At 37.5% G+C, this 24109-nt stretch overlaps 1 protein-coding gene across 4 annotated transcripts in view; it reads right to left on the bottom strand.

Moving 5' to 3' along the window:
• MAGI2 (membrane associated guanylate kinase, WW and PDZ domain containing 2) overlaps window positions 1–24109 on the bottom strand; it is a 1383262-nt gene that overhangs the window by 502304 nt on the left and 856849 nt on the right. For all 4 annotated transcript variants that reach the window (XM_046021617.1, XM_046021618.1, XM_046021620.1 and 1 more), the window contains exon 4: window positions 5849–6064. In XM_046021617.1, the coding sequence (XP_045877573.1) occupies window positions 5849–6064 (216 nt within the window). The remainder of the gene's footprint in view (window positions 1–5848; window positions 6065–24109) is intronic.

The following is a 24109-nucleotide window of genomic DNA, read 5'->3' as shown; positions in this document are numbered from 1 at the left end:
GAGGACACTCGGTGATCACATAAGGGACACTCTGTTTGCTCTCTGGGAGAGGCAGTTCATTTGCACTAATTGCGGGCTTGGGGGCCTGGAGAAGGCAGCTCTGTGTACACATACTGTATTCCCTTTGTTGGCGAAGGTAGCTCTCACGGGCCCTGTTCCTCCTGGCATTGTGTGTGTGTGTGTATTAACAGAGAGATTTAGCTGCCTTTAAAATATATGTGCATTTCTAATTCCTTGCACTAGGCTTACTAATAGCTAGTGAGGGGAAGTTACAATATAATAGTGAATTACTTTCCGGAAAAGTTTAGCAGATAATTCATGAAATAAAAGAAATCCAAGAAAGCTTAACCCAGTTACTGTGGTTTATAGGACTTTCTTTTCTTCAGAAAAGTCCAATCTTAAAAACAAAACCAAACACAAAACTATCTACTTATTATCCACCTATTCTGTATTTTATTTTAATTCTGGCACAGTTAGCCCACAGTGTTATATTAGTTTTGGGTGTACAATACAGTGATCCAACATCCACCTATCTATTTTTGGTATTTTCACAGAGAAATCGAATAATTCTCATCTCTAAGAATATACATTTTCAAATATAATTCTACATCATTTTCCTTAGTTACCAAATAACTTTTGCTGGGATGTAAGACCAGGAACGTTGTATCTTTCAAACTTAAATGCAGCATATGAGGAAGACACTGAACGGTGTAAAATGAGTATGAAATAGAGCTACTCATGTAAAACTCTGACGTTCTCTAGAGGTTAGGTTGACTAAAAAAATAAAGATTCACAAGTTCTCCAAATATTTGAGGACCTATACTAATCACTGACACGGGTAAACAAAAAAATAAATAAATAAATAAAAGTAGCCCTTGTCCTAGTGATGTTTACAATGTAGGTGGGCATGCCAGACCACACAGCATGAAAAGTCAGCTACAAGTACCAGGCTAATCAGTATCTTCCAAATGAATGAAGAGTGTAAAATTGTACTTCAATAATTCAGAGGTGGACAGTTTCAACTTTTCCTTATGGGAGTCAACAAGTGATTTCTTGGGAATATCACCATTTTTATTGAATTTTGACGAAAAGAATAGGAGGTTACAATATAGAGAAGGCCTTGTCAAACAGGTATCAAACAGATGAACGTGTTTTATGAGGACGGAGTAAAGATGAGAGAAGAGATGGGGGAGTGGGAGATGGGAAGACAGGGACGAAAGCTAAGAGATGTTGCTGTCAAATGTGGGATGACCTGAGGGGTTGCCCAAGGAGTTTGGAGCACTAGAAATGGAAGCTCATCCAAGTTCTGGGAAGGACAGTTGCATGATCAAGTGCTGGTTCAAGAATCTTTACCTGATAGAAGAATAACAGGCAATCTGATAGGAATGGAGCCTAGAGGAATGGAGATCCGTTAGGGGACTGTGGTCCACAAAGGAGGTGACAAGGCAGTAATCTAGGATAGTGATATTTGGAAGAAAGAGATTAAAAACTACAGACCCAGTGATTTTTATAGCCAATAATATATAGCAGGGCTAGGGGAAAGAAGTATCAATGAAGTCTGAGCTATGCGGGTGAAAAGAAGAATTTGAAAAATCAAGTAAAGGCCTTTATGAACGGATTTGCTTGTTTTATGCGAGAAGAATTTAAGAGGAATGTTGCAGTTAAGTTGCTACAGAAATGCACAGGAGGGGCAGTCCAGTGGGCAGTAGTCAGAAATATGGCCCTGGAACACAAGAGAAAAGTGAAGGTTGCGGGTCAATCTACGGTATTTGAAGCTATGCAGCCGGATGTCAACTCTAACAAGATAAAGGTGTCTAAATATAGGTGAGGTTAATGTCAAGGAAAGGTTTCCTGGGGATATGAATTTTAAGTATCAGTTTAAAGGCAGGTTCTCTCAGATGATGTAAAGCTGTTTCATCTAACACTGCAGCCACAAATTCAGTGAAGAACAAATATAACAAAATACAGTGTAACGAAATACACTGAGCTGAAAGGTTGTGATTTTACCTTATGGAGGTCAGGAGTCACTTTGTCCTCAGTGTGGTTCACAGCTCAGAGAAATGTGGTGGAAAGGGGATGAGTTCAGGTATTCCTGGGTCCAGATCTCAACTCCATTACTAAATTAATTAATACCTTAGTTAAGTACCTTAAGCTAAATTTCAGCATATTCTTTGTTAAGTAAGCATACGATGATTATGGGAAAAGAGACAATATATGTACTTATATGTATTCATTAACAGAGAGTTATAAAAATAAAAATGAAAAAAAAATGGTAACTTTCAGTATCAACAAGAATTGCAATACAGTTCTAAGGATAGAACTCTATTGATTTCTATCACCAAAGTGGCACATGTCAGAGAGAGAAACATTTCTGATCTGCAACACTGAAAGATCATTCTGTGGCTTTTCTCAGTGATATGGGCTAACTCCATCTGTCTGATGTAATTTTGAGCAAAAAAGGGAATCTAGCATTAAGAGTTCACATGAATATTCATGGACAATGTTAGTAGAACTTCATGTAGAAATTATATATTTAAAGGTGGTCACCAACTTTACATAAATATGGCCTGAAAGTAAAAGGAATACACAGTTCTAAGTATAAGTTCAAAGGAGAAAAGATGAAGAAAATGAGTTATAGAAGTAAATCGAGGACTCCTCTAAAATCTACTTACATAGAGAAAATAATTCATTTTGTTAAAGTACAAGGAGTTAAGAGATTGGTAGGTTTGATCCTTAAATACTTGAAGAATATTATTTTTAAAATAGGGGTTTTTTTTTATATCCACAGAGCCACATAAGTTGAGTTGTATATGATTTCCAGAAACGAAAGAAATAACAAACTTTTGGTAGGTAGCAACTTATAATGCCACTTTGAAAGAGGTACAAGTGAAATAGTGGTCGTGTGTATACGTGTTGCTGAGAAACGTACTTACACTTCTGTTTGGTGCTGTAAGACTCAGGATAGCATAGCAACTAAGAACATGGTTTCTGGATCTTATATATAAAGGCCTGTAACTGGGCAAATTACTGACCTGTAGTGCACATCAGTGTCCTGATCTACGGAATAGTACCTAACCTATACAATCTGTTAAGAGAATTAAATGAACTAGTACATATAATTAAATTAGGGAGTTCCTAATCTATAAGAAGTTAATTTTTACATTACTATCATTTTTTTAAAAAGATTTTATTTATTTATTTGACAGAGAGATCACAAGTAGGCAGAGAGGCAGGCAGAGAGAGAGGGGGGAAGCAGGCTCCCTGCTTGAGAGCCTGATGCGGGGGCGCGATCTCAGGACCCTGAGACCATGACCCGAGCCGAAGGCAGAGGCTTTAACCCACTGAGACACCCAGGCGCCCCATTTATTATCATTATTATCAGTATTTTAATGTAATGGAATAAAATTACCTCAGTAAGCTCTTTTCACTCTCTGAAAGCACCTCATCGATTATACTATGCATGCTCTGAACTGATGTCTGATAGTAATCGGTATTATAGGCTCCTGGTTGGTATGGGGCAGTAACTAAAATTTAAGCAACCATTTTCTCAATATTGTTGGAAATGTCTTGAATCTGGTGACTGTGTATGGGATGAAAAACAAAGGCAGGATAAAGACCCTCTGCTAGGGGGAAAATTGTGACAAGGTTCAGAAGGTGAAGAGCTGAGTGAATGTATAGGAGGAAGGCAACGCCAATCCTCAAGTTTCTGTTGTATAAACATAAAGAAAAACAAAGATTTCTAAGAAGGAACGGCAGACCCATTTTTGGTTTGGAGCTGTTTGCTCCATCTTCCAACATTGGGAGAAGATCTGCCTAATTTACCTGTCTCTCATCTCCCACAAGGGAAAGAACAAGACTATATAAGGGCCATTTGTCCAACCAGGTGTACGGAGCCACTGTAAGCATCTGCAAGCATTTGTGGCATCTATTAAGTACCCAGACATCCCAGATTTGACTTGGGTAGTTAGTTGTTCTCTACCGACCTCAGGCTGAGAGGTCCAGAAACAGAGATACCGTTAGAGCTGGTTAAGAAGAGTGTAAACTGATCCATTTTCCTTGGGGGCCCTTATGATTTCCTAGCCAAACACACACACACACACACACACACACACACACACACACACAACCCCAATTCCTTATATAACTAATATGTATGAATTGAAAGGAATGGTGATTCATTATGATCCCCAATTAAGTAATTTTCTAGTTTATAAATCTGGGGGTCCAGAATGCTTCACTTGATTTGCCCTGTACAGAGTAGAAGTGAAATAGAAACCAGTGATTCAGGCCCAACGAAGGACACATATTTTATATGTTTATCTATAAGGGATTAACCAGAAAGAAACTCTGTAACTGCTCTTTGATCCCCAACTGCTGCTTCTTTTATGATTATTGCTTCTACCTGGCTGAATCATTTGGCTTCTCACATCAAAGATAACTAAGAAAACGAAGTACTACTGTCAACTTAATTTCATCTATTCCATAACGAAAAGTAAATATTTTGACAAAGGTATTTCAGAATCAAAAAAAGAAAAGGTATCTAATTACTTGAAAATTACCTGTGAACCTGTAAATTATTTTCCTCTCATATACATTTACTTAGCTCTTCACCTTTTGAACCTCATCACTTTTTTTTTCCAGCACAGGGTTGTAGTAAACAAGTTACATTATGTACCAACACTGATTTTCAGCATCTGTACCCAGAAATCATTTGTACCAGTGATTGGAAGGATCAGAGCAAGTTTTTCACCATTACATTAATGGAGGAGGTAGTCCTCCTCTGAGTAATCAAGATGAAACCCCTTCTTAGGGTTTTACACCTTGATTGGCACAGATTAGATTCCAGTCTCCTTATGTTCAAGGAAGGGAATTTTTGCAGGTACTATGAAAAAGGAAGATAAAAAACAAGCTCATGAAACTTTGATAAAAATAACTGAGCATGAAAATTCAATTATGTCACTATAGAAGCAGTATGGTGATAATTAAAAACATAGATATCAGAGTCATTATAGGAAATATATTTGAAGAATATGTATGCCAAGTGCACAGGTTTACATTTTTAAGAGCTTTAACATGGTTCTTAGATTTTCAGTGCCTATTGATATGCTGTTTTTAAAAAATAAATAACTAAAACAAAACTATGGAAACTTACTCCAAGGTTAGAGGCTACAGGAAGGCCATACATTTGCTTCAACATTTAATTATGAATAATATAATGAAAAAAATCTCTCTTATAATAAAAAATTTGGCACTCTGTTAGTAATAAGCACAAAGAAAACAGCAAACCCACTCTTTATCTGCCTGGTATTCTTTATATACATGATATGATAGATCATAAATCAAATAGATAAAATGTCTTCTCTTGTTTTCAGAGTAGGTGAGTAGATGCCTTCATCAAGTCAGTGTATAAAGATGCTTTCTCCAATGGGAAGGGTGGAGAGAAAAATATATAGACGTGCTATAACTCTGGTCATTTTGAGGACAGTGCTCACTACAGTTGTTAACTAAATCACATGACAGCCTCTTTTTACAGAACTGTGAGTACAGTACGGTTTCTGAAGATAGACTTTTCCTTAATCTTCATTAGCAAAGACCCCAAAACTTTACACAATCATATTCATGACTTGTAACCTTTTCTACAATGTGGTAACCATTCATTATATGGCCATCAATACCGTGCAAGTGAAACCAAAAACTGAGGAACTTGAATTAGTTGCACGATGTGTAAAGACTAGAACAAAAGGATACAAGAATTGCACCTTTCCTTTTGATATCATAATCTCCTCTCTGAAAGTGACTGTAATCACACACACACACACACACACACACACACGTGGAAGTGACTAACCTGGTGTTACTACTACTCCATTTCCATTGACCACAGGCCTCTCTTCCTCTTCTTCCTCAGGAGGCTCTATACTTGCTTTCTCCATGTTGCTCACTGATTTATTCCTCTTCCGTTTTCCTTCAGCACTTGGAGTGGCTCCTGGAAGAATCTGGTCTGTCACATTTAATAATAAGGGTGCTGGTTCTGCTGGAGGCTTTGGCGTGCCGTAGTAATTGTCTGCAAATGATACCAAAACATTATGGAGTTAAATATTTCTCTTACTGTGTGTGCAATTTGTAAAGAATGGAAATTATATTGACAAATGTGTATCCTGTTTCTTACATATATTTTATGCAAATACATACATATGCTTTATATCCTTTCACATTTTTAAATATATCTTTATTTGTTGTTTTTACTATATTGGGCTTTAATGCTTAAATAAAGATAGAAATTTCCTCTTCATTCTCACCTTTTGCCAAACCAAAATATAGTCTTATGTATTAGTCTCATATGGTACAAAGGAACTTCAAAATTGTTTAAAAATTTGATAAGCTTTGATTATAGCCTTTTTAAAAATAATTCTGTCCAAATGAAGGTACAGGTAACCTTTTTTTTTCTTCTAAGATTTATTTATTTATTTGAGAGAGAGATAAATTGAGATTGTGTGAGCACGGGGAGAGGGAAAAAGGGAGAGGGAGAGGAAGAGATGCCCCACTGAGTGTGGAGCTGGATAGGCAAGGCTGAAACTCAGGAACCCAGGATCATGACCTGAATGGAATCCAAGAGTCAGATGCCTAACTGACTGAGCTACCAGGCACCCCATGTAGGCTTTTTTTTTTTTTTTTTAAAGCATATCACACAACATTTTGGAAGAATGTTGGAAGCATATTGTGCTTTTCTCCAGCTTTCAAAGGGCTCTGGCTGTTTTCCTTCATGGTCACAGCATCGTGCCCAGAGAGGTATTGTCAGGCCAGTATAGCGGTTCTCGTGGCTGCTGACAGTGGGCTTGCTGCCCTGATCATTCTTCAGATTATCACCCTCTTCTCCCCACAGCTATGGAACATTTGATTCTCCCATCAGTCGGTGAGACTTCTTAAAGAAGGAGACAGATTCTTATATCTCCCTATAATAAGTACCTAACTCACAGCAGACATGGAATCGATGCTTTCTAAGTGAGCATTTTTATATATTTAAGGTGAATGGTTTATAGTTTAACATTTTGATTGGTAAAGAACATAGTGGTACTTTCTAAAACCAGTGTTATACTTTTAGCACCAACTTCAAGCCCACATTAGTGTTTTCATTTAATTGAATAATTTATGCACTCATTTGCTACTCATTCATTACAATCTTTATTTAGTACTGAGTCTGTGCCCAGAAACTCCAATAAGTTTGAGAAGAAATGATGACTGTAAAACAATCCTTGTCTTCCACATGCTCAACAGGGTAGACAGAAGACAGGTGCACCTGACATCAAGCAGATAAGAGTATAACCATAAATGGGACTAAGTACTGCTATCAAAGAGGCACAGAGGAGAAAGCACGTCTCACTATCTGCAGAGGCCACTGAAGGCAACAGGGAAAACAGAGTGCTGTGTAAGAAACAACACTGAACTGGAAGTCCTGGGCTCTAGACTTGGCTTTTCTATACGACTACAATTCAAGGAAGTTACTTAACTTCACTGAGCCTCAATTTCTTCATTTGTATATCGGGAATAGCAATTCTTGTTATACCTATAGGTTGTCAATAACCAAAACCAACTGTAGCCATGTTAAACATGATAAGCATGTGCTGAGAAGAAATGAGATGGTCAGTTGAGGGTAGAGGCTGACAGATTTGGGGGAAAATGGGCAGAAACAAAGGAGTCCGGTCAAAACATGCAAGTTGTCACTTGGGTCCGAGACTCTGAGAGCCCAGGTGATTCCACGGCTGTGGGCACAATCCCTCCCTGCCACTCCTTTGCCTAGAATGATCCCCCATCTCTCCTCAGGAGCTCTGATGTGCTCATTTCCAGGAAAGCTCTCAGGCAGGGTTGTCTCATTGGCTGAGCCTCAGTCAAGGAAGAGCCTGTGAGTGGCCAAATTAGGGCAGGAGAGGGAGGCAGGGCTCTACCCAAAAGGGAAGGGTCCTGGGTGCTGGGCCAGCAGAAATGACCAATGCCTACAACACTTGGCCTCTTTGTTGGGTTATTGCGAAGATGAAGAGTGTCTGAGGAAGTGCTTCATAAACTGTAAATTTGCCACGGTTTTCACGGCAGTGTAAACCTCATGCTGGCACCGGTGACTACTCTAAAGGCTAGCTCAAACACTAATGCAGTTGCTCATTTTCATGGGTATTCACAGTTGTAAGGGAAATACAAGGAGAAAAAAAATACCATCATGTAAAGTGGTTCTTATACATGTAAAACTTTTATGCAGAAGTCTGCAAAGTGGATGACATACATTTTGCTAAAGGTTACTTTCTAATTTAATTTAGAGCATTTCAAATGAATCAGACTTTTAAATGTACTTGCTGAATTCGGAGCAAACACAAACTGCTAGTTCCTTCTTAGAAGTCTGTAATATCTCAGCATCCCCAAGGGCTTGCACCATTCTCAGTACCCAGCTATGCTGTCTAGGGAATCTCAATACTTAACTGCTTATTCAATAAACATAAAGTAAGACTAGTAAATAACCAGTGTGTCCCAACACATAATATACTTGTAAGTAGTAGTCTGAGAATATGAATACCTTCAGGTGTAGACAGTAGTGAGAAAAATGGACCACATGTCAGTGCCCCCCCCACTTGTCTTTTATAGTTTAAATCTCCCTGAAGTAGAAACATAACCTTTTATTAATTAGAAATGAATTCATATGTTGGGCTAAAAATAAATACGAAGTAACAGATCCTGATGAATTTATACTGCTAAATAATTACACCTGTTTGCACGTAACATGATTATAAATTATATAGTAATATTCTATTTCTATAATTTGATTTATGAAAATAAGACTTCAGATTAAATTTTAGATGTAAAACTGTATGAATCGTTAGCTAAAATGTTAAGATTATCTTCATAGCAATAATAAGAGCAATTTCGAAGAGGCACAGAAATAACCCATACCATTACTACACTTGAGAAATCGAATATGCCAAACCCGATGCATAGAACTAGGCAACCAGAAATACCTAAACTAAGTTGAAGAATTAGCCAGGTAGTCGGCACTAAGTCCGTGAAAAGATTCCCTGATGTAAGTGTATAAAAAATCCATATACTAAGGGTAAAGTATATCTTTTAGGTAACACATCAGCATGTTTTCAGAAGAAAATGAACACCAAACTGTTTTTAAATATAGTTCAGAATAGTGTCCCGTTAAGAACGAAATGTCTCTATGCATGGTGCCAAGCATTTAGAATATCTAAAATCCCAGAATACCATAACAATATGGTGTAATATTTAACTGCACAGATCATGCTGAAACAGACTGTCTTTGAATCCTGTGTCCCCTAAACTGGCTGCCTCTTTCCATCCTTACATTTCTCTAGTTAAACTGAGAACATGGGGCTGTAAGATGACTAGAGTCAAAACAGCAACTACCATGACTAGTACTATGACTACCACCACTACCATTACAATTGAATGAAGTTCTCTCCTGTCAGTTCAGGGCACTTGAGAGGCAACATAGTATTTTGAAGAGATGAAGTTCTTAAGTCAAAGAGATACAGGTTTTCCACTCACTTCATGTATAGTATCGGTCAACTGTTTAATATCTCTAAATATTAAATATTTATTTATTAATATAAATATTTTTATATTAATTAATTTTAATTTTATTTAATTAAAATAATTAATTAAATAAAATTAATTAAATAAATTAAATAAATATTAATTTTTAAATTAAATTTAAATTAAATAAAAATTTAATTTTATATTAAATTAATTTTAAATATTTATTAATATTTAGTTTAATAATAATTAAATATTAATTATTAATATTTAAATATTAGATATTTAATATCTCTAAATATTAAACAATGACCAATACTATACATGAAGTGAGTGGAAAACCTGTATCTCTTTGACTTAAGAACTTCATCTCTTCAAAATACTATGTTGCCTCTCAAGAGGAAAAAAAAAAAAGAAAGTGTGATGAAATCTGCAATCTGCCCTGAACTGACAGGAGAGAACTTCATTCAAAGCCACAACCAATGGGAGAGGGTGGGGGGGAAGGGGAGGCGCCCCACTGGCTCAGTTGCTAGAGCATCAGGACTCTTGATCTTGGGCTTGCAAATTCCACCCCACACTGGGTGTAGAGATTACGTAAATATCTTAATAAAGGGGCACCTGGATGGCTCAGTGGGTTGAGCCTCTGCCTTTAGCTCAGGTCATGGTCTCAGGGTCCTGGGATTGAGCCCTGCATTGGGCTCTCTGCTCTGTGGGAAGCCTGCTTCCCCCCTCTCTGTGCCTGCCTCTCTGCCTACTTGTGATCTCTCTCTCTCTGTCAAATAAATAAATAAAATCTTTTTTAAAAATCTTAAAAAAAAGTCACAACCATTAGGCACAAATTATTACTTTCAAAAAGGAAAGGTAATAATTGCTACCAAATAATAAAGTTGGGATATTTTGGGTGACTTTATTCCCCCTCCCCCCTTCCAAAAATGTACATGTGCACATGCCTGCACGCATATGAGTATTTTGGGGGGTGAGGGGGAATACAGACTTTTCTAGAACACTCTTCTCTGAATATATATGTATTTATAAAAGACGATGTATTCATTAGCAGTTTCATGTGAGTTTAATATAAAATTTTACTTTGTTGAATATCATGACAAAATCAAATGATATATAAAATTGCTCACTATTTCTATTATAATTAGGATTATCTATACATTACACGATGTTAGTTTTAATCAACGCCTGGGGGAAAAGGCAATTATTTGAGGAACTTGATTTATTCCTCAGCCTTTTAAGTACTTAAAAGAACGAATTTTTTCCTCATAAAGTTATAGTTAGAAAAGAGTGAAACAGGGTGGATGCACCTATATCTGACATCATAAACATGGAAAAGCTTTCTAGAAATCTGAATAAAAAGAATACTCTAAAAAATGTCATTAATTGGCGGAGGAGTCAAGATGGCGGAGAAGTAGCAGGCTGAGACTGCATCAGGTAGCAGGAGATCAGTTCGATAGCTTATCTAAACATTGCAAACACCTACAAATCCAACGGGAGATCGAAGAGAAGAAGAACAGCAATTCTAGAAACAGGAAATCAACCACTTTCTGAAAGGTAGGACTGGCGGAGAAGTGAATCTAAAACGACGGGAAGATAGACCGCGGGGGGAGGGGCCGGCTCCCGGCAAGTGGCGGAGGAACAGAGCACAAAATCAGGACTTTTAAAAGTCTGTTCCACTGAGGGACATTGCTCCAGAGGCTAAACCAGGGTGAAGCCCACGCGGGGTCAGCGTGGCCCCAGGTCCCGCAGGGTCACAGAAGGATCAGGGGTATTGGAGTGTCGCAAAGCTCGCAGGTGTTAGAACGGAGAAGCTGGCTACAGAGACAGAGCCGAGGACTGAACTCTCAGCTCGGAGTTACCTTGAACTGGTCGCGGGCTGGGTGAGCTCGGAGTGCGGCTAGAGGCTGGGGATACGGGAGTGATTGGGTGCTGTCCTCTGGGGGCGCACTGAGGAGTGGGGCCCCGGGCTCTCGGCTCCTCCGGGCCGGAGACTAGGAGGCCACCATTTTCATTCCCGTCCTCCAGAACTCTACGGAAAGCGCTCAGGGAACAGAAGCTCCCAAAAGCGAACCCGAGCCGATTACTTAGTCCGGCCCCCAGTAAGGGCGGTGGAATTCCGCCTTGGGCAAAGACACTTGAGAGTCACTACAACAGGCCCCTCTCCCAGAAGATCAACAAAATATCCAGCCAGGACGAAGTTCATCTATCAAGGAAAGCAGGTTCAATTCCTAAGACAGCAGCGCAATTCCAGAGGAGGAGAAAGCAAACCACGGAACTCATGGCTTTCTCCCCATGATTCTTTAGTCTTGCAGCTAATTCAATTTTTTTTCTTTTTTCAATTTTTTTCTTTTTTCTTTTTTCTTCTTCTGCTAAATTTTTTAAAACTTTTACCCTTTTCTTTTTTAACGTTTTTTGACTAGTTTATCTAAATATATATATTTTTTCTTTCTTTTTTATATTTTTTCTTTGTTTTATTTTTTAAATTTTTTTCTTTTTTTTCTGAACCTCTTTTTATCCCTTTTCTCCCCCCCCACAATTTGGGGTCTCTTCTGATTTGGTTACAGCACATTTTTCTGGGGTCTTTGCCACCCTTTTAGTATTTTATTTGATCCTTCATATCCTCTTATCTGGACAAAATGACAAGGCGGAAAAAATCACCACAAACAAAAGAACAAGAGCCAGTACCGAACGCTAGGGACCTAATCAACACAGACATTGGTAATATGTCAAATCAAGAGTTCAGAATGACGATTCTGAACATTCTAGCCGGGCTCGAAAAAGGCATGGAAGATATTAGAGAAACCCTCTCTGGAGATATTAAAGCCCTTTCTGGAGAAATTAAAGAACTAAAATCTAACCAAATTGAAATCAAAAAAGCTATTAATGAGGTGCAATCAAAAAGGGAAGCTCTCACTGCTAGGATAAATGAGGCAGAAGAAAGAATTAGTGATATAGAAGACCAAATGACAGAGAATAAAGAAGCCGAAAAAAAGAGGGACAAACAGCTACAGTACCATGAGGGGAGAATTCGAGAGATAAGTGACACCATAAGACGAAACAACATTAGAATAATTGGGATTCCAGAAGAAGAAGAAACAGAGAGGGGAGCAGAAGGTCTACTGGAGAGAATTATTGGAGAGAATTTCCCTAATATGGCAAAGGGAACAAGCATCAAAATCCAGGAGATGCAGAGAACCCCCCTCAAAGTCAACAAGAATAGGTCCACACCCCGTCACCTAATAGTAAAATTGACAAGTCTTAGTGACAAAGAGAAAATCCTGAAAGCAGCCCGAGAAAAGAAGTCTGTAACATACAATGGTAAAAATATTAGATTGGCAGCAGACTTATCCACAGAGACCTGGCAGGCCAGAAAGAGCTGGCATGATATATTCAGAGCACTAAACGAGAAAAACATGCAGCCAAGAATACTCTATCCAGCTAGGCTATCATTGAAAATAGAAGGAGAGATAAAAACCTTCCAGGACAAACAAAAACTGAAAGAATTTGCAAACACCAAACCAGCTCTACAGGAAATATTGAAAGGGGTCCTCTAAGCAAAGAGAGAGCCTAAAAGTAGTAGATCAGAAAGATACAGAGACAATATACAGTAACAGTCACCTTACAGGCTAATAATGGCACTAAATTCGTATCTCTCAATAGTTACCCGGAATGTTAATGGGCTAAATGCCCCAATCAAAAGACACAGGGTATCAGAATGGATAAAAAACCAAAACCCATCAGTATGTTGCCTACAAGAAACTCATTTTAGACGCGAAGACTCCTCCAGATTTAAAGTGAGGGGGTGCAAAACAATTTACCATGCTAATAGGCATCAGAAGAAAGCTGGGGTGGCAATCCTTATATCAGATCAATTAGATTTTAAGCCAAAGACTATAATAAGAGATGAGTAAGGACACTATATCCTACTCAAAGGGTCTGTCCAACAAGAAGATCTAACAATTTTAAATATCTATGCCCCTAACGTGGGAGCAGCCAACTATATCAACCAATTAATAACAAAATCAAAGAAACACATCAATAATAATACAATAATAGTAGGGGACTTTAACACTCACCTCACTGAAATGGACAGATCATCCAAGCAAAAGATCAACAAGGAAATAAAGGCCTTAAATGACACACTGGACCAGATGGACATCACAGATCTATTCGGAACATTTCATCCCAAAGCAACAGAATACACATTCTTCTCTAGTGCACATGGAACCTTCTCCAGAATAGATCACATCCTGGGTCACAAATCAGGTCTCAACCGGTATCAAAAGATTAGGATCATTCCCTGCATATTTTCAGACCACAATGCTCTGAAGCTAGAACTCAATCACAAGAGAAAAGCTGGAAAGAACCCAAATACATGGGGACTAAATAGCATCCTTCTAAAGAATGAATGGGTCAACCAGGAAATTAAAGAAGAATTGAAAAAATTCATGGAAACAAATGATAATGAAAACACAACGGTTCAAAATCTGTGGGACACAGCAAAGGCAGTCCTGAGAGGAAAATATATAGCGGTACAAGCCTTTCTCAAGAAACAAGAAAGGTCTCAAGTACACAACCTAACCCTACACCAACAGGAGCTGGAGAAAGAACAAGAAGGAAACCCTAAACCCAGCAGGAGAAGAGAAATCATAAAGATCAGAGCAGAAATCACTGAAATAGAAACCAAAGAAACAATAGAACAAGTCAATGAAACTAGGAGCTGGTTCTTTGAAAGAATTAATAAGATTGATAAAATCCTGGCCAGACTTATCAAAAAGAAAAGAGAAAGGACCCAAATAAATAAAATCATGAATGAAAGAGGAGAGATCACAACTAACACCAAAGAAATACAGACAATTATAAGAACATACTATGAGCAACTCTACACCAACAAATTTGACAATCTGGAAGAAATGGATGCATTCCTAGAGACATATAAACTACCACAACTGAACCAGGAAGAAATAGAAAACCTGAACAGGCCCATAACCAGTAAGGAGATTGAAACAGTCATCAAAAATCTCCAAACAAACAAAAGCCCAGGGCCAGACGGCTTCCCAGGGGAATTCTACCAAACATTTAAAGAAGAACTAATTCCTATTCTCCTGAAACTGTTCCAAAAAATAGAAATGGAAGGAAAACTTCCAAACTCATTTTATGAGGCCAGCATCACCTTGATCCCAAACCAGACAAGGATCCCACCAAAAAAGAGAACTACTGACCAATATCCTTGATGAACACAGATGCGAAAATTCTCGCCAAAATACTAGTCAATAGGATTCAACAGTACATTAAAAGGTTTATTCACCACGATCAAGTGGGATTTATTCCAGGGCTGCAGGGTTGGTTCAACATCCGCAAATCAATCAATGTGATACAACACATTAATAAAAGAAAGAACAAGAACCATATGATACTCTCAATAGATGCTGAAAAAGCATTTGACAAAGTACAGCATCCTTTCCTGATCAAAACTCTTCAAAGTGTAGGGATAGAGGGCACATGCCTCAATATTATCAAAGCCATCTATGAAAAACCCACTGCAAATATCATTCTCAATGGAGAAAAACTGAAAGCTTTTCCGCTAAGGTCAGGAACACGGCAGGGATGTCCATTATCACCACTTCTATTCAACATAGTACTAGAAGTCCTAGCCTCAGCAATCAGACAAAAAAAAAAGAAATTAAAGGCATCCAAATTGGCAAAGAAGAAGTCAAACTATCACTCTTCGCAGATGATATGATACTGTATGTGGAAAACCCAAAAGACTCCACTCCAAAACTGCTAGAACTTGTACAGGAACTCAGTAAAGTGTCAGGATATAAAATCAATGCACAGAAATCAGTTGCATTTCTGTACACCAACAAGACAGAAGAAAGAGAAATTAAGGAGTCAATCCCATTTACAATTGCACCCAAAACTATAAGATACCTAGGAATAAACCTAACCAAAGAGGCTATGAATCTATACGAAGAAAATTATAAAGTACTTATGAAAGAAATTGAGGAAGACACAAAGAAATGGAAAAATGTTCCATGCTCCTGGATTGGAAGAATAAATATTGTGAAAATGTCTATGCTACCTAAAGCAATCTACACATTTAATGCAATCCCTATCAAAATACCATCCATTTTTTTCAAAGAAATGGAACAAATAATCCTAAAATTTATACGGAACCAGAAAAGACCTCGAATAGCCAAAGGAATATTGAAAAAGAAAGCCAAAGTTGGTGGCATCACAATTCCGGACTTCAAGCTCTATTACAAAGCTGTCATCATCAAGACAGCATGGTACTGGCACAAAAACAGACACACAGATCAATGGAACAGAATAGAGAGCCCAGAAATAGACCCTCAACTCTATGGTCAACTCATCTTCGACAAAGCAGGAAAGAATGTCCAATGGAAAAAAGACAGCCTCTTCAATAAATGGTGCTGGGAAAATTGGACAGCCACATGCAAAAAAATGAAATTGGACCACTTCCTTATACCACACACGAAAATAGACTCAAAATGGATGAAGGACCTCAATGTGAGAAAGGAATCCATCAAAATCCTTGAGGAGACGCAGGCAGCAACCTCTTCGACCTCAGCCGCAGCAACATCTTCCTAGGAACAACGGCAAAGGCAAGGGAAGCGAGGGCAAAAATGAACTATTGGGATTTCATCAAGATCAAAAGCTTTTGCACAGCAAAGGAAACAGTTAACAAAACCAAAAGATAACTGACAGAATGGGAGAAGATATTTGCAAACGACATATCAGATAAAGGGCTAGTATCCAAAATCTATAAGGAACTTATCAAACTCAACACCCAAAGAACAAACAATCCAATCAAGAAATGGGCAGAGGACATGAACAGACATTTCTACAAAGAAGACATCCAGAAGGCCAACAGACACATGAAAAAGTGCTCCACGTCACTCAGCATCAGGGAAATACAAATCAAAACCACAATGAGATATCACCTCACACCAGTCAGAATGGCTAAAATTAACAAGTCAGGAAATGACAGATGCTGGCGAGGATGCGGAGAAAGGGGAACCCTCCTACACTGTTGGTGGGAATGCAAGCTGGTGCAACCACTCTGGAAAACAGCATGGAGGTTCCTCAAAATATTGAAAATAGAACTACTCTATGACCCAGCAATTGCACTACTGGGTATTTACCCTAAAGATACAAACATAGTGATCCGAAGGGGCACGTGTACCCGAATGTTTATAGCAGCAATATCTATAATAGCCAAACTATGGAAAGAACCTAGATGTCCATCAACAGATGAATGGATAAAGAAGATGTGGTATATATACACAATGGAATACTATGCAGCCATCAAAATAAAAGAAATCTTGCCATTTGCGACGACGTGGATGGAACTAGAGGGTATCATGCTTAGTGAAATAAGTCAGTCGGAGAAAGACAACTATCATATGACCTCCCTGATAGGAGGACATGGAGAAGCAACATGGGGGGTTAGGGGGATAGGAGAAGAATAAATGAAACAAGATGGGATTGGGAAGGAGACAAACCATAAATGACTCTTAATCTCACAATACAAACTGGGGGTTGCTGGGGGGAGGTGGGATTGGGAGAGGGGGAGGGGGTTATGGACATTGGGGAGGGTATGTGCTATGGTGAGTGCTGTGAAGTGTGTAAACCTGGCGATTCACAGACCTGTACCCCTGGGGATAAAAATACATTATATGTTTATTAAAAAAAAAAAATTTGGAAGGGGAGGCGAACCATAAGAGACTATGGACTCTGAAAAACAACCTGAGGGTTTTGAAGGGTCAGGGGTGGGAGGTTGGGGGAACAGGTGTTGGGTAATAGGGAGGGCACGTTTTGCATGGAGCACTGGGTGTTGTGCAAAAACAATGAATACTGTTACGCTGAAAAAATAAATAAAATGGTAAAAAAATGTCATTAATTCATTTTATAATTAAAAAAATCTAATAGCTGCCCATTTACAATGGCCACTGTACTAATTTCTTATAAAGGAAGAGGGACTAAAACAGACTACACTGTTATGAACTAAACTTGCCGAGAAAGTCTTTGGAAAATCTTATCCATTACCCACTCTTATGCAGACCCATTCCTAAGTCATCCAGGAGAGACTAAATTCGTTTTCTAAATAACTTTTCATGGCATACACTTGAAGACTACCAAGGAATTATTTCTCTCCTTAGTAGACCAAATAACCTTTTCAAGTAGTCTTAGTCTAAGTTTTAAAAAATTATGTTTTTATCTTTTTTCTGACCCATTCTAGGTGTTTGTTGGTTTCACATTCATTTTAATGGCAAAAATAAGGGGGAAAAAGAACAGGAGACTATTTCAATGAATTATAAACTATTTTCTTTTCTGTACCCTTGGTCTTTATTGAAGGAGAACAGACACCAAAAATAGCGTTTTCTGAGACATACCATATTCTTTATGCCTTTAGGTTCTAATTTTAAGATAAAAAGTAGGAATGACACTAAAAACTAATTTCAGGTATGAGGAAATGTAATACTCCAAACTGAAATATCTTGAAATGCTTTTACTTATTTCCAACGTGTTTTCCCTTTAAGCAAGATCAATTTTCATGATGGGAACATGTGGTTTATTATTTAGTGCATTCGGTTTTTTAAGTAGCATACTCAGATCCTTTGGATGTGTAGTAATAACATGTAGATTTTACATCAAATGGTCATAGTTCATTCCATATGGCACAACAGTGGAGCTGGGGTTTAGAAAGATAATATTCTTGTCTTCAACATACCTCGTGGATTAAAGTCTTGACCCTCATTTCTCCCCAATATTCTCAGTGATTTTATTCCCATTTTGGTAACCAGAAAGAATCAATTTCAGAGAATGGTTTAGTAGAAGAGAGATGATTGCTTACAGGCACTCTGGGGCATGCATACAACACAGCCCATCACTGGGATCCCTAGAGAGCCTGAGAATCTGTCCTTGTGTTGGAAACAATTTATGGCAAAATTTAAGAGGTTGAGAATCTCAGCATTTGTGTTATATAGTTTTATAAATGAAGCAAACAGTTTGATACTTGGCCTCCTTAATGGCACTGGCAAAATTTGACTCTGACATCGAATGGAAATAAGAGATTCAGAGTTCCAGATCTATTCATAATTACTTATGTTAGAAAACTTGATGGATCATAAACAATCATTTTTATCCACACCAGAGATTTAGATTTTTATTAATAGAGATAAATCATGAACAGAATTCAAATTTTAAGACGTTTATCAACATATTACCTGAGGGATATTAATGAGTTAAAATTTGTGTCAAAAACCATGAAAACGTTTGTCAGCCATGGCAAAAATTATAGTCAAATGGGCCCAGAGTTAGTGTTTTAGAAATTCTGTAAGTACAAAACGAAGTTGGTAAATGCAATCTAGACAATAGTCTACTTTTTTAAAATTACACTTCCTACCAGAAAACAAGATTCAGAGTCTCACTTAAGAATCCGTGTGTCTACTGGTTTTTGAAGTTACTTTTGTAAACAGCTTTGATACTTAAGTTTGGTCCCCCCCCCAAAAAAAAGTCTCATTCCCTCTTCGTGTCATATGTCGTGTCATATGTAGTTATTAGCCTCAGGGCAAGATGCAAAAACTCTGTGACCTCAAAAGTCTTTTTCTCTTGTGGAGAAAAACATTAATCTCCTATGTGCCATGGATAGGAACAACATCTAAAATGATATTTTGTCACTTATACCCGCACCAAATAGTAAATTGCTTTATTCTGCAGAAATTCAATGTTAACTGTGACTTCCAAAATGTGCACAGTGGTGCAAACAATGGGAAAGTGTCTATTTTTTATATGCCAAATTGGATTATTCTGCAACAAACTCTACCTAAGAATTTCAGGTTTATTTTAAATGAAATGTTTATTGTTTTTACAATATGATCCCCAATGACACACAATCTTTTTGTAACTGCCTTCAACTGTCTATCAGTGCTCTCCAGAAATCATACAGATGACTTAATTTAACATCTTCTGAAACTTGTCTGCAAAGTTTTGTAGGTTCCTTCTGGTCATTCTGATTGAATTTTCATTTATTTGTGTTAGCAATGTGGACAGGCCTAAGACAAATCTTTACTAAATCTAACTGTTCACAGACTGGGGAGGGTAGGTGGTTCGCTTATTTAAAGGGAATCACATACCCTTCTATTTAGTGACTCTTCCTTTCAGGCATTATTTGGAAGAGTTCAGAACATTTCCCTTCTGTGCCAAATAACATATGAACAGAAGTTAGGCAAGAAATCCACAAGAGAACAGAAGGAAGTTACATACAATTTCTCAAAGTCAAATGTACATCTACTTGCAAAGGAATGCATTTGAACATTTATAATTATAGCAACATCAAAAAGTGTACAAGCCCACTTCACGAGCATATCCTATTTAAATAATATTAAGTCCCTTAGAGCAGCACTGCCCAGCAAAAATGTAATCTGAGCCACAAATATAAGTTACACATGAAATTTATATTCTTCTAGTTAGCTACACTTAAAAAAAAAAGGAAAAGAAGGAAGATGAAAATTATTATAACATGTATTTTGCTTTGTGCAATATAGCAAAAATATTATTTCAGTATATGAGCAATATAAAAGTTATGAATGCAATATTTTTACTTTCCTTCCTACTAAGTCTTTAAAACCCAACATATAGTTTACTCTTAGAGCACATCTTAACTTTGGACACACCCCATTTCAAGGGCTCAAGAGCCATATCTGAATAGTGGCTACTATACTGGACATCATAGCTCAAATAATCCCTTTTACCAAATAACATTTTAGGTTACCACATTATCACCATATTGTTTTCTCATAAACAACAAAGTGAAAACCTCTGCTTTAAATGACTAGGAAAACTGAATAAACACCAGAAAATAATAACAATTTCAAGTGACATTGTGTCAATGACATTTCTCTTTTGTATAATTGCTTTGCTGCACTAAGTACATATAAAATATTATTTTTTAAAAGATTTTATTTATTTGAGAGAGAAAGAGAGAGAGAGAACAAGCGGTGGGGAGGGGCAGAGGGAGAGACGGAGAAGCAGGCTCCCCACTGAGAGGAGAGCTGGATGCGGGGCTCAACCCCAGGACCCTGAGATCATGACCTGAGCAGAAGGCAGACACTTAACCAACTGAGCCACCCAGGCGCCCTCTGGTAAAATATTATTAATGACCAAACAAATGTATATTCCTAACAATGCTCCTCCATCCTGTTTCTTAATCATCCATCTTATCACTTTATCTTGTATTAACTTGAAAAATCCTCATTTGACTATCAAGTTACAGGTTAGAAGAGGTGAAAAAACCAAATATTTCGTGTAAATAGTGTAAATCTGAACTTGGATGAGGACCCTGTTCTTATGTACAAATAGAAGGCTAAAGAACCCGCGTTACAATCAGTCACAACCCACAGAGAGAGGAATTGCTGACTCATGGTAGTGATGTAATAACAGATCAATTATTCATATTTGTTGCCCCTCTCTTGCTCTCTCTCTCTAGTAACATACTTTCATTCTGAGTATCTGTAGTGTTTGGTACCAAGTGCCTCACTTTCCTTTCAATAGGCTCCTACTTTGATACCTCATGCTCATAACAATTCAAATTTTCTTTTTTGTCTATACAGCATATGTGTCCCATTTCCAATTTCCTTTGGGTCTTGCTAAATGACTGGGTTTTAACACTTTAATGAACTAATTTAAATGAAGATACTGATGACTAAAAGTGTCTTAATATATCCCATATAATGCTTGCATTTTAACAGTCTTTAAAGCTAAACACTAAAAAGTTAATCATGAAATTTGGGCTACTGGCCAATTCAGTGGTAGAACATAATTTTCAGAAGCACCTTAGATGCTATCTACAAAAGAAGTGTTTTTCTGGTAGTCAAGGCACTCAGTGGGTAAATGTGATGACCTTTGGGGAAATGTCAAAGCAAAGATTTTTGGAAAACAGCACCGAAAAAAATAATTTATGATTCCAGTTAGTAACAAACTTAGATGTCTGAAAACCAGGAGTGGAAAGCATTTTCAATTGTGTTATTAATTGCAATTAATTGCTTAAGTTTTTAAAGTGTCTAGTGAGCTCAGTGCTTAAGAGGCAGTCCTTTCACAGCTCAGTAAATAAAAAAGCAGAAATGAAAATTTGATGAATTTTTAAATGGGCATTTGTACAAAGCTCAGTGGATGCCTGGAGATAGTCATCTTGACTAAATTTACTTTTTCAAAAATTGATAGAGGAAACTGAACCTTTCAAGGACAGTATTATTTTTCTCACACAACATTTACGGCTTGTCATATAACTTCCTTCTCTCAATGGTGCTATTAACTGTGATAGTTTAAGATCACTAAGAAATTAAAGAGACCTCTAAGACTTTCTTTTGTCACTGTCTTGCAAGTACAATGCCCGGGGAAATTATGATTAATTTAAATTTGATTGTTGGTTAATGATGAAAGAAATTTGCCAAATATCTAATTTCTAATCCTCAGTTGCTAATAAAAGTCAGAAAAACAGTATGAAAGAATTTTACTTCCCTCTGAAGAATTCGTCTGCTGCATTTTTTCCAAGCTTGGCATAGTGGAAAGAATTCTGCACACAGTAGAGGATCTGGGTTCTAACTGAGGTTCTACACTAAACCCCTACAAGAGCTTGGATTAGGCACTTAACTCCTCCAAATCTCAGTTTTCTCACTTGTGAAATGATGGAATTGGGTCACAGTTCTGAAATACTCGGCTCCAAAGTTCTGCAATGAAAAATTTCAAAGGATCTAATGACAACAGGTTGTATTTCTTCACCATCACATTAGAAAGTCCTGAATTCAAACAGAGAATGGCAATAAAATGTAGTCAACAGTTTCAATTACTTGAGAGCCTGTGCTTATCTGCTTTCTTGACATAAATGTGTAGAACTATCATTTTATTCTCTATTTCTTTACCCATTCCCTTTTGGGAAGGTGGTTGCGGTTGCAGAGTATTCCTATTTTTGTTCCAAGCCTTTCATTTGCATCCATCCCTCTTGGTGAATTAGACAGTCCTTAAGTATATTCCCACAAAATGTGAACTGTGATTACTTTCTGGACAGCCATATTTAACCATTTGAACTTCATATTTTAGTCCATGTAACACTTTAAATATTTCTGATTTTTTTAGTCAGCATATTCATTGCAATCCTCTCGGGTGAGACATTTACAAACATAAATCCTAAGTACTGGAGTATGGTTAAAGCTAGCTGGTGTAATTTAGATGTAAACAGAACCAATTTATAAGCCAGGAGAACAATGAACAATGGAAAAGGCTAAAGAAAATAAGATTTGGTATCTTAAGCATAAGGCTTTGTCTGTACAATAATAACAAAGATTGCTTTTCTCTGAATCAACATAAACATAACCTATGAAAAATCAACTTCATCACAAAGAAAACTATCAGAACTATTGGCACTTCACAGTTCAAATGCCAGAAACCAACCATTAAGTCTTTAAAGATGAATGTTTTATTGGGTATACTTCCCCCACTCCTCAAATTTTTACATTATAATTTTGCCTGTCACATACATCATCCTTCTCATTTGTAGTAAATTATGAAAGTACCAGAAATACTAGTTTATTTGTTTGTTTGTTAAAGATTTTTATTTATTTGAGAGAAAGAGAGCACAAGCAAAGGGAAAAGCAGAGGGAAAGGCAGGCTCCCCATTGAGCAGGGGAGGCCCACCATGGGGCTCGATCCTAGGACCCCAAGATGCTTAATCAACTGAGCCACCCAGGCAACCCTCAAAAATACAAATGCATTGTACAAAAATCGCTCATTAATAAAGAAAGAAAAAAATAGAGGGAGGAATTCAAGTCAAGAAAAGTTCCAAAAAGAAATGGAAAAAAAGGAAGAAAAAAAGAGAAAGAGGAAGAGGAAAGGAAAGATAGAAAGGAAAGAATGAAGAAGATGAAGAGGAGAACAAGGAGGTAAAGGACGGTGATGTTTCTTCCCATGAAGCTACAGAGTTCTAAAATGATTCCTGAGGTGATATTCTGACTCAAAGCCATGCATATGTGGCCATCTGTCACCATCTAATAGCTGATAGCTGTCCAATATAACAGCCATTTGCTACATCTGGTCACTGTGGACTGGAAATGTGGCTGGTTTCCCTTAAGATGTGCTACAGCGTAAAACACACTAAATTTTGAAGACTTGGTACACAAAAAATAAAGCAACCCAGTAATCATTTTTATGTTAATTACATGTCAAAATGATAATGTTTAGAATGCATAATGCTTTAGTTTCCAGTCTAGTTCTGAAAAAACCAAGACTTCCTAAGTAGTGAATTACTGGTGGCAGGTAATGACATCCATAACTAAGAGTGGGTGAAGGGGAGGGTGAAAGTCAATCCAAAGGTGTAGGACAGTGATAGACTGCGGCTATCAAGCAGCTCAGTCAGGAAGAGGACTCAAGGATCACCACAGGGTGAGACTTTCACCAGCTGACCAAGCCAGTGAGAGCTGAGTAACAGACAGAAGGAGAGGTTATCATATATCCAACAGTTCACCATTCATTCAGCAAGTATTTACTG

This window comes from Meles meles, chromosome 10 (genome assembly GCF_922984935.1).
Source record: "Meles meles chromosome 10, mMelMel3.1 paternal haplotype, whole genome shotgun sequence".
NCBI lineage: Eukaryota > Metazoa > Chordata > Mammalia > Carnivora > Mustelidae > Meles > Meles meles.
This window is presented reverse-complemented; position numbering and strand designations above follow the sequence as displayed.